General features: G+C 44.2%; 1 protein-coding gene across 2 annotated transcripts in view; it reads left to right on the forward strand.

The window, feature by feature from the left end:
* ORC1 (origin recognition complex subunit 1) overlaps positions 1–19,282 on the forward strand; it is a 183,318-nt gene that overhangs the window by 94,431 nt on the left and 69,605 nt on the right. For both annotated transcript variants that reach the window (XM_083157932.1, XM_083157933.1), the window contains 2 exons: positions 15,959–16,054; positions 18,457–18,658. In XM_083157932.1, the coding sequence (XP_083014058.1) occupies positions 15,959–16,054; positions 18,457–18,658 (298 nt within the window). The remainder of the gene's footprint in view (positions 1–15,958; positions 16,055–18,456; positions 18,659–19,282) is intronic.

The following is a 19,282-nucleotide window of genomic DNA, read 5'->3' on the forward strand; positions in this document are numbered from 1 at the left end:
GGTTAAAGTCAAATTTATTCCATATAAACAGAATTCCATCGACTTTTTTTATTTTTTAGGAATGGGATGCAACTTATGGCGGCATTGAAGCAATATACATGTCAATAGGCATAGTTATAGTCACCAAGAAAGAGCATTGTATACAGTCAGCAGCAGTCAACGGGACCTTTCGGCTAATACAGCCATCTTCCTGGACCGACCCACATTAAATGAGTTCACCAGATTGAATAAATCAGAAACAACTGTGTGGATTAAATCAATATAACAGTCATTGGGTTTGCTGATAATTAGGGACGCCCAACGGATCTCCATATAAGGAGTATCCAGCATGCATACGTCAGGCGTTGCCTAGCAACTGGAAGCTAGACAACTTGTCTACAATCTCAACAGAGAACAGTGGCACACTCAGCACATGCGCATTATCTCTAGCGGTGGACTCTGAACACTCAGAGCCGCTGTCAATGCAAAGGATAGGTACCGCCCATGGGGTGACACGGCTATATACATCCATTGTCCCGGTAACCCGCAGCAACTAACAAACAGCACAACTCCGTACTGGAGGTAGAGCCGGGTATGGTCGGGAAAGGACAGCCGCATCAACACCCCGAGGGCTATATAAATGTATAGCATCAATCGCGTGTACGGTTACGCAATTATCGCGCCCTGGTGACCCGCAGCAACTGACCACCACTACATCTCTGCAGCAGTGTCAGAGCCGGGTCTCATCGGGGCACAAATGTAGGCGTAGTCTGCTCACGACCAGACAAGGTGCTTTTGATACACATGCAGGTGGGCAGACAGAGGAGGACTACAGGGTGGAATGGAGGTGGACATAAGGTTAAGGGAAAAGACAGGGCGATCCCTAATACCAGCCCCACCCTAGAACTGTTAGTGATTTAAGATTAACTTACAAAACATGTTGTAACCAAAAAATATGTACATACAAAAATTAACATAGTCATTGTTATGGAGAATGTCATAAGCAAAAAAGTTGCTTATTGAAAAAAAGAGAAAAATAGAAAAAATGAGACGAATTCAAGAGATATACTGTACACAAATATTTTTGCCTATCTGTGTATCTAATTCATCTTGTAAAGCCAGGTTAGATATAATCACAGATACACCGATAAAGAAAACTCCTCGTTGAGGCCTACTGGTGACAATGCATTAAGCTTGCGTATCCATTGACACTCTCTTTGTAGAAGGAGTTTATGCCTATCACCACCTCTCCTTAATGGCGGTATATGGATCCATTGGCATGAAAGTAAAGTCTTTTAAAGAATGTCCAGCTGTGTAATAATGTCGAGCCACTGGTTGTGTGCTTGAATCTACACCCATTAACGCTTTTTTGATTGAGGACCTGTGCATAGCAATGCATTCCTTCACCATTCTGATGGTCTTCCGTACATAGGTTTTCCCACAGGGACAGACAATGACTTAGATGATGAATTTAGATTCTCAATTGAGTCGATGGAATAATTTATGTCGTGTCCCTGTATTAGGTTGGAGGAAATGCGTACCTGTGGTCAGGTATGGACAGTTTGCACAACCTGTGCATTTGTAGGCACCCATAGGTCTGTTGAGCCATGTCTTGTTTGTGCTGGTTGATGGACTGATATCAGAATATGTTATCTGTTGTCTAATATTTGGGCTCCTCTTATAGTTAAACATGTTGACAATCTGGTCCAATCACCAGTTCCGTGCTAATGATTTGCCAGTTCTTTGTAATGGCTGCTTTAATCGATCCTGATAATGTTGAGTGCGTGGTTGGAAATACCACCCTCTCCAGGTTGTTGGTTTTGGATTTGAGACTTGGAGATAGCAGTGTCTCTCTATCTCCATGCACTTATTGACTGCCATATCTACTTCAGCTTTCTCGTAACCACGGTCCAAAAATGTCTTTGCCATCAGTTGCAAATCCCCTGGGTAACAATTTGTCTTTATGATATTGTGATATGGTGAGCCCATGTAATTCGGTGAGCCCATGTAATTCAAGCTCCACCAATCTTTATATATCTCATCAGGGTTATCGACATCAAAAGCTAATTGGGAGGTATCAGTAAATAACATTTTCTCTAAGAATCTCTTAGTGCCAGTTACATCACCAATACTTGCTTCCATAACAACACACAGTATTTACAGATATTCAATAGTGTCGATAATATATACAAGAAACAAATGACCGTATTTTTCGCTCTATAAGACGCACCTGACCATAAGATGCACCTAGTTTAAGAGGAGGAAAAAAATATTCTGAACCCAAATAGTGTAACCAAAGTGCTTCACAGCTAATATAGGATTAGCAATTCACAAACTGCACATATTATGCCCTATTGCTCTGTTACATGGACACTCATGTGGCTAATAGAAGTCAGCAGATTATCATACATGGGGTAGGGAACACTTTCGTAGGATCCCACCACGTGAGGTTCTTAAGGGGTAACACCAATTCAGCAGGGTGAAGCCTATTCACCCACAATTGAATTCCCCTCTGGGTCAAGAATTGAATCAGCGACCTTGAAGGCGTGGAGGTAGCAATACTAGCCACTATGCCAACAGTGCTGCATTATATAAATAAGCGTGTGGGCAGGACATGTGACTGGCAGCAGGCTGTCCCCTCCTACCAGGAGTACATGACACGCAATGCAGCCCTTGTTTATATTCGCTATCTGACCAGCAGCAGGCGGGTACTAGAGCTTGCGAGATACGGCAGTGAATTGCAGCATGTGACCATGGCCGGGAGAGCGGGGATGCTGGTGAGAGAGTGGAGAGACATGGCCGGGAGAGCGGGGACGCTGGTGTAACACAGGATAATTATATCCACAGGGCTATCACTGGGAGCGGATACTGTACGTACCGTACGGTGCTTTAGGCCATCTGTAATCCCAGGTCTTCAGCCGCCCGCTCTCTCTCTGCTGTCTCAGGCCACAGACGCCGCTTCCCGGTTCCTAGGTATGCGGGTGCCCCTAGCTAAGCCACTTCCTGCGGTGTACATGATATAAGCGGGGGGCCCCTGCAGCAGATGGGAACTACTAGTTCTCATCCGCCGCAGGGACCCCGCCACTGATATCACATACACTGCAGGGACCTGCTGCCGACCTGACCTTGCTGCTCCAGCACTCAGATGCCGGGCAGCAGAGAGCAGTCCCGGCGTGGTGAAACTGCACTGGCTCATCAACGTATTCGCTCCATAAGACGCACATGCTTTTCCACCCACTTTTTTGGGGAGAAAAGGTGTGTCTTATGGTCCGAAAAATACGGTAATGCACAAAGCAAAACATAAATTGAAGAAATCTTCAGGTATACAGTGCAGATTCAAAAAACCACTTGGATTTTTCTATAAGGAAACTTGTAGGGATAGCACTCCATTAGTAGAATTTGTATCGGGTGCAGGATTCTCAAAAGATTGATAGAGAAACACATTATCCAATGGACATATTTAGGCAGCACTCCTTCCTCCTTCAAAGGTTAAAGTCAAATGTATTCCATATAAACAGAATTCAATCGATTTTTTTTTTTAGGACTGGGATGCAACTGATGGCGGCATTGAAGCAATATACATGTCAATAGGCATAGTTATAGTCACCGAGACAGAGCATTGTCTACAGTCAGCAGCAGTCCCCTCGCGGCGGTACATTGTAAGCACCCATTAGGGTGCTTGTACAATTAAAAATCACATTGCATGCCGCTATATTGCATGCGATGCGATTGCATAAGATGGGCACTACGATGAAAATCGGGGGTCAAATCCACCTGGCAGCTCTCAGCACCTGGATTCCACAGGTGATTACGTCTAGAAGGAAAAATAAGAGCGCTCCATAGTGCAATATCAATGGTGTATAAAGTTTTTTTGATTAAAAAGGCACCCAAGGATAAAACAAGTATAGGGTAATGTACCAGAGTGGGCGGTTAAACCACCGCACTTTTACAGCATGCGTATCCACACAGAGATGTTGGAGCGGTTACACTTGTGGTCACAGCGGACAAGACCGCAACGCCAGGCCACGCCCTAATGCATTTCGTCAGGAGACTTTGTCAGAGGGTGTGGTCTTTGCGGGCGCTCAATGAATCTTAACCTTAAGTATGTGCCAATCAACACACAGAGACCGGGCGAGAAAGTCCAATAGCGAAACCATAAGATGTATCTGCCACCCCTATCCGTTCATTTACACTGAATTATTACCTCTGTCTAGCAGTATTTGCTTATCTCAGACCAGCATTGTATAATTAACCCCGTGTGCTCGCACGGACCGCCATTCTAGATTATCCCTAGACCGGGTGCAGTAATGCAGGTTCTCTTTCATAGAAGAAAAAGATTAAGGACAGTATTCAATGTGAATAATCATAATGTGCAGCGAATCCGGTTTAGGATTCGCTGCCAGCCCTCCCTGTCGCCGTATTCAATGCTGCATGGGCTCGCTGCCCCTGATGGGACGCGGCAGGCAGGGAGATGGAAGCCTCCCTGCCTGCGCCGGACACTGTGGTGCAGAAGCAGGGCTCCGGTCTCCCTGGACTCTGCATTGCAAACCAGTGTGTGGACGTTTGTGGGACCTGTGGCCAGACGGATGCCCCATTGCCCAGCTGCATTGCTGTGGTATTTGATATTTATTCAGTGTGGGAACCAGCCCACAGTGTGTTATACATTGGTACGAGTCGGCATTGTTTGTACCTTTTTGGAGTGAAGTTTTATCCCATATTAATATACTTTTTTAATGCACTGCGAGACGCTCCTTGTCATCTTGTTTGTACAGATTGCGGATTCCTTGGATCCTTGAGTATTGCTATCTGAGAAGGGAGCTGCGTCCATAATTATATGATCCAAGTGCTTCAACCCCTGTTCCAAACAGGAGGTATACTGGTTAAATGGGCCCCGTGCCCTCGGTAGTGACTCGCAACGCTAGGTCGAATAATATGGAATGAATGAACTCGGCCCTTGGGACTTAATTAAAGAATTCACAAACAGACAAATTATTTGTTGATGTTTCAGCCCCTTTATTGGGCTTTTCTCAAAACCGCTTACATACAGAAAGCTTGAACACTCACCTCCTATATACCGTGCATTGTCACTCAGGTCAGGAGAAGTGGGCACTTATGGACGCCCTTACGTGGCTCCGGCCTGTGACGTCACTCGCAATGAGTACAAAAATATAGCAGTTTTATTGAAAGAAAAAAGCTGTGCGCTGTATCTTGTTCTCTAAACTCCGAAACATCGTATATGTTCGTGATTTAACTATCTATGTGCATGAAAATAATGTGGTAACATACAGCCCGCTGACACTGCAACAGAGGTGTAACTCTGGGAGGCAATGGAGTCATCGGCCGCCGGGCTGCTACTCCAAAGGAGGCACCTCTCCTCCCCTGCCAGTTTGAATCAGATAATTGAAAGCTTTATTTATTTATTTGCAGTTCCTTATATAAAATCTTTCAATTTCACTTCAGTGGCTGACCCCCCTCCTAACATCATTTTTACAATTGTCACCCTGTATTAGAAGAACCCGTGACCTGTCTTACTGATTGAGCTATTGGGGGGCACCAATATTTATCTTGCCTCCGGGCCACTGGGATGAATTTACACCACTGTACTGCAACCTTAGTGATACTTGCAAAAAATCGGATTTGTGTGCACAAGTAACAAATAGCAGGACATATAATAAGTGCAAGTCACATCTAATCAGAATGAAACCGTGTGTACTAGTCAAATTGTTCAACCAGTTCTGTCTTAAAGGAAAAATGTGTATAAAAATAGAAATAAGATGGTCTTTTTCCCCCCTCTTTCTTTACTTCTAATATCGTATTGATGGACAAAATCCCAAACTGCACTAGTAGTGCGTGGAAGCAGCGCCTCTGCAAAAAATCCCTGGTTAGGAAGGATTCAAAGATAGGAAACATATAGTGAAGTTTCATAGGGCACTGGTGTATAAACCTTTAACCCCTTCATGACAGAGCCAGTTTGTGCCTTCATGACAGAGCCCTTTTTTTCAAATCTGACATGTCTCACTTAAGTGGGGATAACTTTTTTTTGCTTTTACTTATCCCAGTGATTTTGAGATTGTTTTCTCGTGACACATTGTACTTCAAGTTAGTGGTAAATTTTCGTCGATACAGTCTGTGTTTTTTTGTGAAAAATACCAAAATATCGTGAAAAAATGGAAAATTTTGCAATTTGCAAAATGTTAAATTTTCTGCTTGTGAGACAAATAATCATACCACTCAAAATAGTTAATAACTAACATAGACCATATGTCTACTTTATGTTTCCATCATTATTTCAACTTCCTTTTAATTTTTTTGGACACTAGGAGGCTTACAATATGAATAGCAAATTCTCAAATTTTCATGAAAATTTCAAACACTGATTTTTTTAGGGACCAGTTCAGTTCTGATGTGACTTTGAGGGACTTGTATGTGAGACACCCCCATAAATGATGCCATTTCAAAAACTGCACCCCTCACAGTATTCAAAACAGCATTTTGGAAGTTTGTTAACCCTTTAGGTGTTTCACAGGAATTAAAACAAAGTGTAGGTGAAATTTCAAAATTTCTTTTTTTTGCAGAGTTTCAATTTTAATACATTTTTCTAACGAATACAGTAGATTTTACTAGAGAAATGTGACTAAAAATTGATTCCCCCAATTCTTTTGTTTTCAAAAATATCCTATATGTGGCCCTAGTGTGCACGTTGACCAAACCACAGGCTTCATAATAGAAGGAGCACCTACTTGATTTTGGAGCCTCCTTTTTATGAGATTTTTTTTTAGGCACCATGTAGGTTTCTAGGCACCATAAGTGCTAAAAGTTAGGAACCTCCCCCACAAGTCACCCCATTTTGCAATCTACACCCCTCAGGGAATTCATCTAGGGGTATAGTGTACATTTCAAACCCCCAGGGGTTTCACCAATTTTGGTACAACTGGGATGTGAAAATGAAAAATTACATTTTTTTACACAAACATGCAGTTCTGGCTCAAAATTTTTCATTTTCACAAGGAATGAAGGAGACAAAGCACCCCAAAATCTGTGCCCCAATTTCTCCCGAGTACGGCAATGCCTCACATGTGACCAAAAAATACCAGTTGGGTGCATGGCAGGACTCAGAAGGGAAGGAGTGATTTTTGGATTTTGCAGCACAGATTTTGGTGGAATGAATGGTGGGTGCTATGTTGCACCAATACAGTGGAACCCCCCCACAAGTCACCCCATTTTGCAAAGTACACCCCTCAGGGAATTCATCTAGGGGTATAGTGTACATTTCAAACCCCCAGGGGTTTCACCAATTTTGGTACAACTGGGATGTGAAAATGGAAAATTACATTTTTTTACACAAACATGCAGTTCTGGCTCAAAATTTTTCATTTTCACAAGGAATGAAGGAGACAAAGCACCCCAAAATCTGTGCCCCAATTTCTCCCGAGTACGGCAATGCCTCACATGTGACCAAAAAATACCAGTTGGGTGCATGGCAGGACTCAGAAGGGAAGGAGTGATTTTTGGATTTTGCAGCAAAGATTTCGGTGGAATGAATGGTGGGTGCTATGTTGCATTAGCAAGACTCCCAAAGCACCAATACAGTGGAACCCCCCCACAAGTCACCCCATTTTGCAAAGTACACCCCTCAGGGAATTCATCTAGGGGTATAGTGTACATTTCAAACCCCCAGGGGTTTCACCAATTTTGGTACAACTGGGATGTGAAAATGGAAAATTACATTTTTTTACACAAACATGCAGTTCTGGCTCAAAATTTTTCATTTTCACAAGGAATGAAGGAGACAATGCACCCCAAAATCTGTGCCCCAATTTCTCCAGAGTACGGCAATGCCTCACATGTGACCAAAAAATACCAGTTGGGTGCATGGCAGGACTTAGAAGGGAAGGAGTGATTTTTAGATTTTGCAGCTCAGATTCTGGTGGTTTTTTGGTGGGTGCTATGTCGCATTAGCAAGACCCCCCAAGCACCAATACAGTGGAACCCCCCCACAAGTCACCCCATTTTGCAAAGTACACCCCTCAGGGAATTCATCTAGGGGTATAGTGTACATTTCAAACCCCCAGGGGTTTCACCAATTTTGGTACAACTGGGATGTGAAAATGGAAAATTACATTTTTTTACACAAACATGCAGTTCTGGCTCAAAATTTTTCATTTTCACAAGGAATGAAGGAGACAATGCACCCCAAAATCTGTGCCCCAATTTCTCCCGAGTACGGCAATGCCTCACATGTGACCAAAAAATACCAGTTGGGTGCATGGCAGGACTCAGAAGGGAAGGAGTGATTTTTGGATTTTGCAGCAAAGATTTTGGTGGAATGAATGGTGGGTGCTATGTTGCATTAGCAAGACTCCCAAAGCACCAATACAGTGGAACCCCCCCACAAGTCACCCCATTTTGCAAAGTACACCCCTCAGGGAATTCATCTAGGGGTATAGTGTACATTTCAAACCCCCAGGGGTTTCACCAATTTTGGTACAACTGGGATGTGAAAATGGAAAATTACATTTTTTTACACAAACATGCAGTTCTGGCTCAAAATTTTTCATTTTCACAAGGAATGAAGGAGACAATGCACCCCAAAATCTGTGCCCCAATTTCTCCAGAGTACGGCAATGCCTCACATGTGACCAAAAAATACCAGTTGGGTGCATGGCAGGACTTAGAAGGGAAGGAGTGATTTTTAGATTTTGCAGCTCAGATTCTGGTGGTTTTTTGGTGGGTGCTATGTCGCATTAGCAAGACCCCCCAAGCACCAATACAGTGGAACCCCCCCACAAGTCACCCCATTTTGCAAAGTACACCCCTCAGGGAATTCATCTAGGGGTATAGTGTACATTTCAAACCCCCAGGGGTTTCACCAATTTTGGTACAACTGGGATGTGAAAATGGAAAATTACATTTTTTTACACAAACATGCAGTTCTGGCTCAAAATTTTTCATTTTCACAAGGAATGAAGGAGACAATGCACCCCAAAATCTGTGCCCCAATTTCTCCCGAGTACGGCAATGCCTCACATGTGACCAAAAAATACCAGTTGGGTGCATGGCAGGACTTAGAAGGGAAGGAGTGATTTTTAGATTTTGCAGCTCAGATTCTGGTGTTTTTTTGGTGGGTGCTATGTCGCATTAGCAAGACCCCCCAAGCACCAATACAGTGGAACCCCCCCACAAGTGACCCCATTTTGCAAACTACACCCCTCAGGGAATTCATCTAGGGGTATAGTGTACATTTCAAACCCCCAGGGGTTTCACCAATTTTGGTACAACTGGGATGTGAAAATGGAAAATTACATTTTTTTACACAAACATGCAGTTCTGGCTCAAAATTTTTCATTTTCACAAGGAATGAAGGAGACAAAGCACCCCAAAATCTGTGCCCCAATTTCTCCCGAGTACGGCAATGCCTCACATGTGACCAAAAAATACCAGTTGGGTGCATGGCAGGACTTAGAAGGGAAGGAGTGATTTTTGGATTTTGCAGCTCAGATTCTGGTGGAATTTTGGTGGGTGCTATGTCGCATTAGCAAGACCCCCCAAGCACCAATACAGTGGAACCCCCCCACAAGTGACCCCATTTTGCAAACTACACCCCTCAGGGAATTCATCTAGGGGTATAGTGTACATTTCAAACCCCCAGGGGTTTCACCAATTTTGGTATAACTGGGATGTGAAAATGGAAAATTACATTTTTTTACACAAACATGCAGTTCTGGCTCAAAATTTATCATTTTCACAAGGAATGAAGGAGACAAAGCACCCCAAAATCTGTGCACCAATTTCTCCCGAGTACGGCAATGCCTCACATGTGACCAAAAAATACCAGTTGGGTGCATGGCAGGACTCAGAAGGGAAGGAGTGATTTTTGGATTTTGGAGCACAGATTTTGGTGGAATGAATGGTGGGTGCTATGTTGCATTACCAATACAGTGGAACCCCCCCACAAGTCACCCCATTTTGCAAACTACACCCCTCAGGGAATTCATCTAGGGGTATAGTGTACATTTCAAACCCCCAGGGGTTTCATCAATTTTGGTACAACTGGGCAGTGAAAATGAAAAAAATACATTTTTTTACACAAAAATGTACTTCTGGCTCAAAATTTTTCATTTTCACAAGGAATGAAGGAGACAAAGCACCCCAAAATCTGTGCCCCCATTTCTCCAGAGTACGGCAATGCCTCACATGTGACCAAAAAATACCAGTTGGGTGCATGGCAGGACTCAGAAGGGAAGGAGTGATTTTTGGATTTTGCAGCTCAGATTCTGGTGGAATGAATGGTGGGTGCTATGTGGCATTAGCAAGACCCCCGAAGCACGGTGAAATGATGAACCTAATAATCCATAGATGTGTGGTATATTTTAAAGCACTCCTTTATACATAGGCCGGGTTTGTCGGGGCAAGTTTCACAGTGGAAAATAGTTTCCTTTCTTATTCCCTTTTTATAACAAACTTTGCACCTTTTTTGTGTCCTGCCCTTTCTTGCAGTGGAGGGGATTTCGTTGGGAAAATGCTGCCCTGGTACAATACGGGGGCCAGTACTAGAAGTACTGGGGCCCTCTGCCTGCTGATTCCCAAATGTTAGGCTCTTTATGACTTCCTCTTGAAAGTGCATAAATGTCCCCCTCTGGCCGGTAGAACGGAATAGCACGTAAGCGTTATACAGTGCCATCTGGATGATATACACGGCCAGCTTCTTGTACCAGATATTTGTTTTCCGCAGGGCACTGTACGGCTTTAGTACCTGATCTGAAAGATCCACTCCGCCCATGTACTTATTGTAATCTAGGATACAATTTGGTTTGGAGGTGTGGGTACTGGTACCTCGTACAGGGATGGAGGTGGTACTGTCTCCATGAATTGTTGTCAGTATAAGGACATCCCTCTTGTCCTTATATTTGACCAACAACATATTTTCGGTGCATATTCCCCTGCTTTCACCCCTTCTCATTACTTGGGCAATGTGCGTTTTGGGGAGGCCTCTTTGGTTCTTGCGCACAGTACCGCAAGCTGCTGTACCTCTTGAACCAAGGGCCTTAAACAGGGGGATGCTGGTGTAAAAGTTATCCACATAGAGGTGATAACCCTTATCCAGGAAGGGGTGCATTAAATCCCAGACAATTTTTCCACTAACACCTACGAGGGAGGGGGGGCATTCTGGTGGTTCAATTCTTGAATCCTTCCCTTCATATACCCTAAACTTGTGGGTGTACCCTGTGGTGCTTTCACACAGCTTATACATTTTTATGCCATACCTTGCCCTCTTACTGGGAAGGTACTGGCGGAATTTAACCCTTCCTTTAAAATGTATAAGGGACTCGTCGATACTAATACATTTATCAGGGATGTATAGCTCTGCAAATTTGGCACTGAAATGATCAATGACCGGCCTGACTTTGAATAGCCTGTCAAAGGTGGGATCATCTCTGGGTGGGCACTGTGCATTATCGGTGTAATGTATAAATTTATGGATTGCCTCAAAACGAGCCCGGGGCATGGCCATACGGTGAAATGGGGTGCTGTACAGAACATCTGTACTCCAATATTGCCTAATTTGTGGCTTTTTTACTATGCCCATATGTAACACCAGACCCCAAAACGTCATCATCTCTACTGCATCTACAGGGGTCCACCTAGCAAATGATGACGTGGGGTTTTGAGCAATAAACTGCTGGGCATATAAATTAGTTTGGTCCACCATTAAATTTATAAAATCATCAGAGAAAAATAATTTGAAAAAGTCAATTTCTCTGAGACCTGTTGAATCAAATTGGATTCCTGGGATGGCCAAAAACTCAGGAACCTGGGGCTCAAAATTGTCTGGTGGTGGGGTCCATACGAGATCAATTATTGGGGGGGGGGGTCTCAGCTGCTCTACGGGGGCGTCTTTGAGGGGGTCCCTCATCATCAGAGGAGGAAGAGGAGCTTAAGACAAATCCTTCAAATTCCCCGCTTGCCTCACTGGCTGTGTCAGAGTCAGATGCAAGCATGGCATATGCCTCCTCCACCGAATACATTCTCCTGGATGACTGGGACGACATTTGGGATGACATTTGGGATGCCATTTATATTTTTGTGTTACTGGTAGTGAAATGTTTCAACACGTGTATAGTGTAGGGGGGGGTACAAACTTTATTTCAACCCAGGGGGTATGTAGTGTGTATTGTGTATGTAGTGCAGAAAAAAAAAATACAAAAAAAAAAAAATTGAAGGGTTCAAAAAAAAAAAAATGGAAGGGGTTAAAAAAAAAAAAAATGGAAGGGGTTAAAAAAAAAAAAAATGGAAGGGGTTAAAAAAAAAAAAAAAGGTCCTGCGCCAAAAATTGAGCACAGATGTTGGTCAGTAACGTCCGTCACTGAACAGCGCTCAAAGGCAACAGGAATTTGATCAAAAAAAAAAAAAAATAGATCAACCCTGTGCCGAAAAAGCTGATCAGTGATGTACGTCACTGATCAGTGCACAGTGGCCACAGGACACACACAAAATCACAGTGTGTGTAAAAAAAAAATGTAAAAAAGACCCCACAGCACTCACAAAAAATAAAAAAAGGTGATCAGTGATGCGACACTGATTACCAGTGAGGGGCAGCAGGTGCACAACCTTTGGTGGTACTGACAGGTATATATAAAAAAAAAAAACCTCTGTACCCCCAAAAAGTTGCTGATCACCTCAGATATAGTGATCAGCACAAAAAGGCGGGGGCAGCCGACACAAAATTTAGCACTCTATCACTATCTCTCTCTATCTCTCACTATCTATCACTCTATGACACTGCAGCAGTTATATAAAAAATATATAGCACAATCTGTCACTATCTCTCTATCTCTCTCTCTCTATCTCTCTCTATCTATCTATAGCTCTATCACACTGCAGCAGCACAAAATATAGCACTAGGCCTCTCTATCTCTCTCTATCTCTTTCAGTTATATAAAAAATATATAGCACAATCTGTCACTATCTCTCTCTCTATCTCTCTCTCTCTATCTCTCTCTATCACACTGCAGCAGCACAAAATATAGCACTAGGCCTCTATCTCTCTCTATCTCTCTCTATCTCTTTCAGTTATATAAAAAATATATAGCACAATCTGTCACTATCTCTCTCTCTATCTCTCTCTCTCTATCTCTCTCTATCTCTCTATCTATAGCTCTATCACACTGCAGCAGCACAAAATATAGCACTAGGCCTCTCTATCTCTCTCTATCTCTCTCTCTCTAACTCTCTCTAACTCTCTATCTATCTAATAAATCGCAGCAGCACAAGATGCAGCACAAGATGCAGCACAGGATGTCACAAAATGTCACAATATCAATGATCAATGATCAGGTAAGGGTTCTGGTCAGTATAGGCGGCAGGTGGGGCACGGTGACCGCACTGCACGCTTTTCCAGACCGGAATGGCGTCTGCAGTGCAGTCACCGTTAGTTTAAACCCCCCTCCACGGCTGTGATTGGTCCGTCGGTCCGACGGACCAATCACGGCCTTTGGGGGCGGGCGGGGTGAGGTGGGGTGACACCAGTGTCACCCTTACACCCCGCGGTGATTGGTGCTGTACTTTACAGCACCAATCACCTCCGATCCCGTGTCACCGGCGAACGTTATTCGCCGGTGACACAGGAAAACGCTGTGAATGGCTGTTCACACTGAACAGCCAATCACAGCGATCGGCGACGGGGGGGCGGCATCGCAGCCCCCCCTGGGCATGCAGGGACATGTCTGCTGTCAGGGACAGCAGACATCGTCCCTCTGTCACTGCGTCTCTAGACGCAGTGACAGTTTTAAGCCATGACGTATATATACGTCAACGGTCGGGAAGTACTTCCCGGCCATGACGTATATATACGTCAATTGTCGTGAAGGGGTTAAATAATCTGAACATATAATAAAAATACTTTTTTACAAAATGTTTTTCAATTATTTATTATAAAAATAATTTTACAGTCTTAAATGTAATTTCATAAATAAAATCTGTACACTGTGTATATATTGGCATACAGTCAGCCTAATGGCATCAATAGTGAAAGTGGTGATCTGCCGAGTAGAAGTTACCCGATTGTTAGCAGTGAAATAATCAACAATATTCCAACACGTTTCATTAACAAATGACTTCATCAGGGGTAAATATGTAGCATTAATCAGTAGCCGTTTCTGCAATTATAGTACAAAAATATTTGTGAGAATTTCATAATGAACACAAAAATGGATGAACAGGAGTAACGCAAGAAATAAAAAGGACCAGAATTGTCCAGAATTACTTTTTTTTTGTAAGATTATTTCTCTTAATTGGCTGAAAAAATTTGTTTCTTAGTTGACTGGTAGATCATTTATTACAGAGACGCTATGTACAATAGAAGAGAACTCTCTTATAAGTGTTGGTTTTAGAGCAAATCCTTGTATTTGTTTGAAAGAGGGCAGAGTCTTTGAGAACAAAATAATGGGGAGTCCCCAAGGTTGACCTTACCTATTAAAGAGATGGCTATCTGTAACTCCCGGTTCCTCTGTGTGGAATACACAAATCACATGCTCCACACTAATAGGGGATTGGATAGTCAGCATGGTGCACCTCCATTATAGTGCCCATTTGCAGACTGTAATCTTTGTGCGCTGCCGTCACGCATTCCAGATAGGGACTTCCGGACTCTTCCTACTGGGTACGCTCCACAGTATTCATTATGCAAGATAACAGCCCCTTGCGTTTCATGTTAAGTCACATGCCTAAACAGGCCAATCAGATGCAGTCCACATATATTCAATGGTTCCTCCTATTATCACTAGCAGTGAAATGTACTCAGCGCCCCGCAATAAATCACCAATATTGGAGTTTATTCTGCACTTCACAATGGCCAGGAGTCCTAACTGATCTTATCAAATTAACAGGGCATGTTTTAAAGCAAAGGGACTAAGTTACCTATGAAGTCAAAACAAAGGGGCTATGTGTTATACAAAGGTGTTCATTCGAAAATCATTCCGAACAGTCGTCGTATTTACCATCATTTGAAAAAAATGGTTCTGCAGATGTATCATCACTGTTGTATTTACAATTATTCAGATGACATTACTTAAAACCGATACAGGGGGTTATTCTGGGATGCAGTTACAATCCCGGCGGTCGGGATTCCGACCGCCGAAATGCCGACACATTCTCCCTCCGTGGGTGTCCACGACACCCCTGGAGGGAGAATAAATTAGTGTGCCGAGCGTAGCGAGGCACCGGGCCCGCTGCGTGGCGAGCGCTGCGAGCCCGCAAGGGGGGGCGATCCACGTCCCCCCCGTTGTCGGCATTTCGGCTGTCGGGATTCCGGCGCCGGGATTTAATACTGAATCCGTTTTTCTGGTTCACTCCTTCTGGCAAATTCCTTCTTAGATGGACAAAAATATGTGCACTTCAGGTGGGGTAAATGTTACTTGTGCAGAGAGTTAGATTTGGTTGGGGCTTTTGGTACCAGACAAAGTTGCTTTAAGTCACCTCTGAGTATCCCTTTCCACAGGGACAGTTTTGGGTTGTCATCATGGTATTCATTTCTTCCATGGCTGCAGGACGTAGAGAGGATTTGTGGTTCTTGTGGTTTCCATCTGAGCGGCTGTGTTGCTGCCCCTATGCTCTTGCTGGATTCTGGTTACCCCTCTTCATTTGGGCTAATTTGAAAGTTTGGAGGGGTCGGTAAAGGGAGGAACCTCGGCCTCACAGGAAAGTCCCCATTTGCCAGCGAAACACTCCGCTCTAACACGGGTCCCCGGAGTTACCAGTTGCCACCAACCACTATTATATATTCTATACTGTTCTCTTGCACAAATAGTACACATGAAGGAGACCGCACACATTATTCATAGGTTAATGGTTTATGGAGTGTTAATTGTTAATGCTTAACTTCAAAACTCAGCAAAAGCTTTGTTGAATTAAAATAAAATGTGACTTTTGTACATAGTTTCTCATTTATGACTGTGTGTTTTTAATTGTATTCCTGGTACAGGGTTACAGAAGAGACCGATGTTGGTGACGTACAGACCCCTCGCTCCCGCAGGAGCTCGGCCCGAGCCTCTGATAGTCTTATCCGCAAGCAGATTAAGTAAGGAATTATTACATTGGCCGCAAACTCAAAGGGCAGTATTCAATGAGAAAAATTCGCCCTGTTTTATGGCGAATTTGTGCTTTTTTCGCCTTGGACGGAGCATTTTGCTCTCCAAAAGCGAGCAACCCTATTCAATGTGAAATATTCGCCGTCTTTCTAAGTTATTTTCGCCGTCTCTCTCAGTGTAGCAATTCTCCATCTTTTCATGGAGAGCTGGAATGTGAACTTTTAAACTAAAAGGTGTTTTTTTTTTTTTGTTTTTTTTTTGGTGTCAAAATCAGGATTTTTTTTCTGTGAAGGGGCATGTTATTTTTATTCATGTGCTCCCTGCCGCAGACGCTCGTCCGCTGCAGGGGTTAAGACTCGCCGCGAGTGGCGGCGAGTCTTAACCACATTGAATAGAGGGAGCAGGAGTGGCAGCGCGCCCTTCGGAACAGGGCGAGTGCATGGCGAGAGAAAAAATCTCTCGCCATGCACGGTGAATTTTTTTCATTGAATACTGCCCAAATTGTCATTAAATCCATCATTTAGGGAGATTGTCGCTCAGACTTCTAGAGATAAATAACTAACCTGCGGCCAGTTTCTACCCCGTCACATTTGGGACACAAGCGTTGCATCCTCCATTACTGCATTTAGGAGCTTAATGAGCAAATGGTTATTATGGGAAGAGAAGACTCATGAATGTGTTCTGGACGCCATTGAGCAAGCGAAGGGTTGGTTCTAATGTGTGTGAAATGTAAAAATACCCAGTATTTTATAGCGCAATAGCCCGTATTTTATTATACAGGTGTTGCCGTCACTTAGTAAATATGTAGGAGAACTTATTATTGCCGGAGAACCCTTGTCGGCCACTTGTAAGGAGTGACTGGTACTATGAACCAATAGCTCTAGCACAGCGTGGGGCAGTGCCCTGTAATACCCACTGGTCGTTGCCTACTGTACATGGTGAATAGGCCACCTTACAGCAATATAATGGCCCCAAAACATTCCTCCATCTGCATTATCTCTATCACCCTAACCCAGACCAACACCCACCCAGCTGGTTCCGTATGACGTGGCGGGTGACTACAAACCACGGAACCCAGACCAACACCCACCCAGCTGGTTTCATATGAAGTGGCGGGTGACTACAAAACATGGAACACAGACCAACACCCACCCAGCTGGTTTCATATGACGTGGCGGGTGATTACATACCACGGAACCCAGACCAGCACACACCCAGCTGGTTTCATATGACGTGGCGGGTGACTACAAACCATGGAACTCAGACCAACACCCACCCAGCTGGTTTCATATGACGTGGCGGGTGACTACAAACCATGGAACTCAGACCAACACCCACCCAAGCTGGTTCCATATGACGTGGCGGGTGACTGCATACCACGGAACCCAGACCAACACCCACCCAAGCTGGTTCCATATGAAATGGCGGGTGACTACAAACCATGGAACCCAGACCAACACCCACCCAGCTGGTTTCATATGACGTGGCGGGTGACTACAAAACATGGAACCCAGACCAACACCCACCCAGCCGGTTTCATATGACGTGGCGGGTGACTACATACCACGGAACCCAGACCAACACCCACCCAGCTGGTTCCATATGACGTGGCGGGTGACTACAAACCATGGAACCCAGACCAACACCCACCCAGCTGGTTTCATATGACGTGGAGGGTGACTACAAACCATGGAACCCAGACCAACTCCCACCCAGCTGATTTCATATGACGTGGCGGGTGACTACATACCATGGAACCCAGACCAACTCCCACCCAAGCTGGTTCCATATGACGTGGCAGGTGACTACATACCACGGAACCCAGACCAACACCCACCCAAGCTGGTTCCATATGACGTGGCGGGTGACTACAAACCATGGAACCCAGACCAACACCCACCCAGCTGGTTTCATATGACGTGGCGGGTGACTACAAACCATGGAACCCAGACCAACACCCACCCAGCTGGTTTCATATGACGTGGCGGGTGACTACAAACCATGGAACCCAGACCAACTCCCACCCAACTGGTTTCATATGACGTGGTGGGTGACTACATACCATGGAACCCAGACCAACTCCCACCCAACTGGTTTCATATGACGTGGTGGGTGACTACATACCATGGAACCCAGATTAAGTTATATTTTATTTATTTTTTTTCTTAAAGCAGCACTCGTTTACATGTGACCTCATCCTGGTTTTTCAATGTAAATGATTGCTACTTCAAAAAATTCTCCCCAAATCTCTGAGTCGTACACCCTATTGCATTCCACCCATTAACATAATTTTCATTGAAACAAATCTAATAGTGACGTGTAATAAATTTCTACGGCACTTGTGACCTGCATGATGCTAAATCCCACTGATTTCCACATTTGCTGGTCCCAGGATTCTCTCGGAGGAGGATTATGATGAAGTGGATGAAGATGAGGACTTTGTAGCTTCTAAAGAGTTTGCCATGCTCAGTAGCAGTGATGATGACGATGATGGGGAGGAAGAAAGTGAGGAACTAGGGGCTCCAAAAAGAGGAGCCATTCCCAGGACCCCAACTTCTTCTCGGAAATCCTCCGCAAGGACGCCAAATAAAACGGTGAGTTCAGAACATATGCTCATTCTGTATAGTCCCATATATTCCGCAGCGATAATAACCTACCAGTATATGTGAGTGTGGAGGAAACCCATGAAAACTTGGGGATACGCTGTATGCGATAACATTAGTATGAGTTCAGGGTCGATCTGTTGAAATGGATTGTGTTACATGCATGCCTGGCATGCCGACCACAACAATCTTGACCTTCTACCATGTCTAACCGGATGATATGTTGACAAGATAAACGCTTATCCTATACTAATGAATTTGGTTTGCTTGTACTGGCAGTGGAGCCGTTCAGTGGGAACATAGACTTCTCTGTTACTGGGGGTCCTATAGAGACCACCTAGAGTCCTGTTGGCTGTAGCTTCTTCTTATAGTTACCTCTGGGTAATATTGCAGAAATCGGGGCTCACATACAGCGTGCTTGTTGCCTACCTGACCCTCTCCTTCAGGGAGAAAATGCTCTGTTCCTGGTAATGTATGATTGCCATCACCTGTGGTTACAATGACCTAGCTCCCCACAGGTGCTGGCAATCCTACATTACCAGGGAAGCCCAGGAGCAGAGCATTGTGTCCTCCTGGAGAGGGGCATGCTGGGAGGTATATATAATGTAGGATTGC

Source organism: Crinia signifera, chromosome 8 (genome assembly GCF_055691185.1).
Source record: "Crinia signifera chromosome 8, ASM5569118v1, whole genome shotgun sequence".
Classification (NCBI taxonomy): domain Eukaryota; kingdom Metazoa; phylum Chordata; class Amphibia; order Anura; family Myobatrachidae; genus Crinia; species Crinia signifera.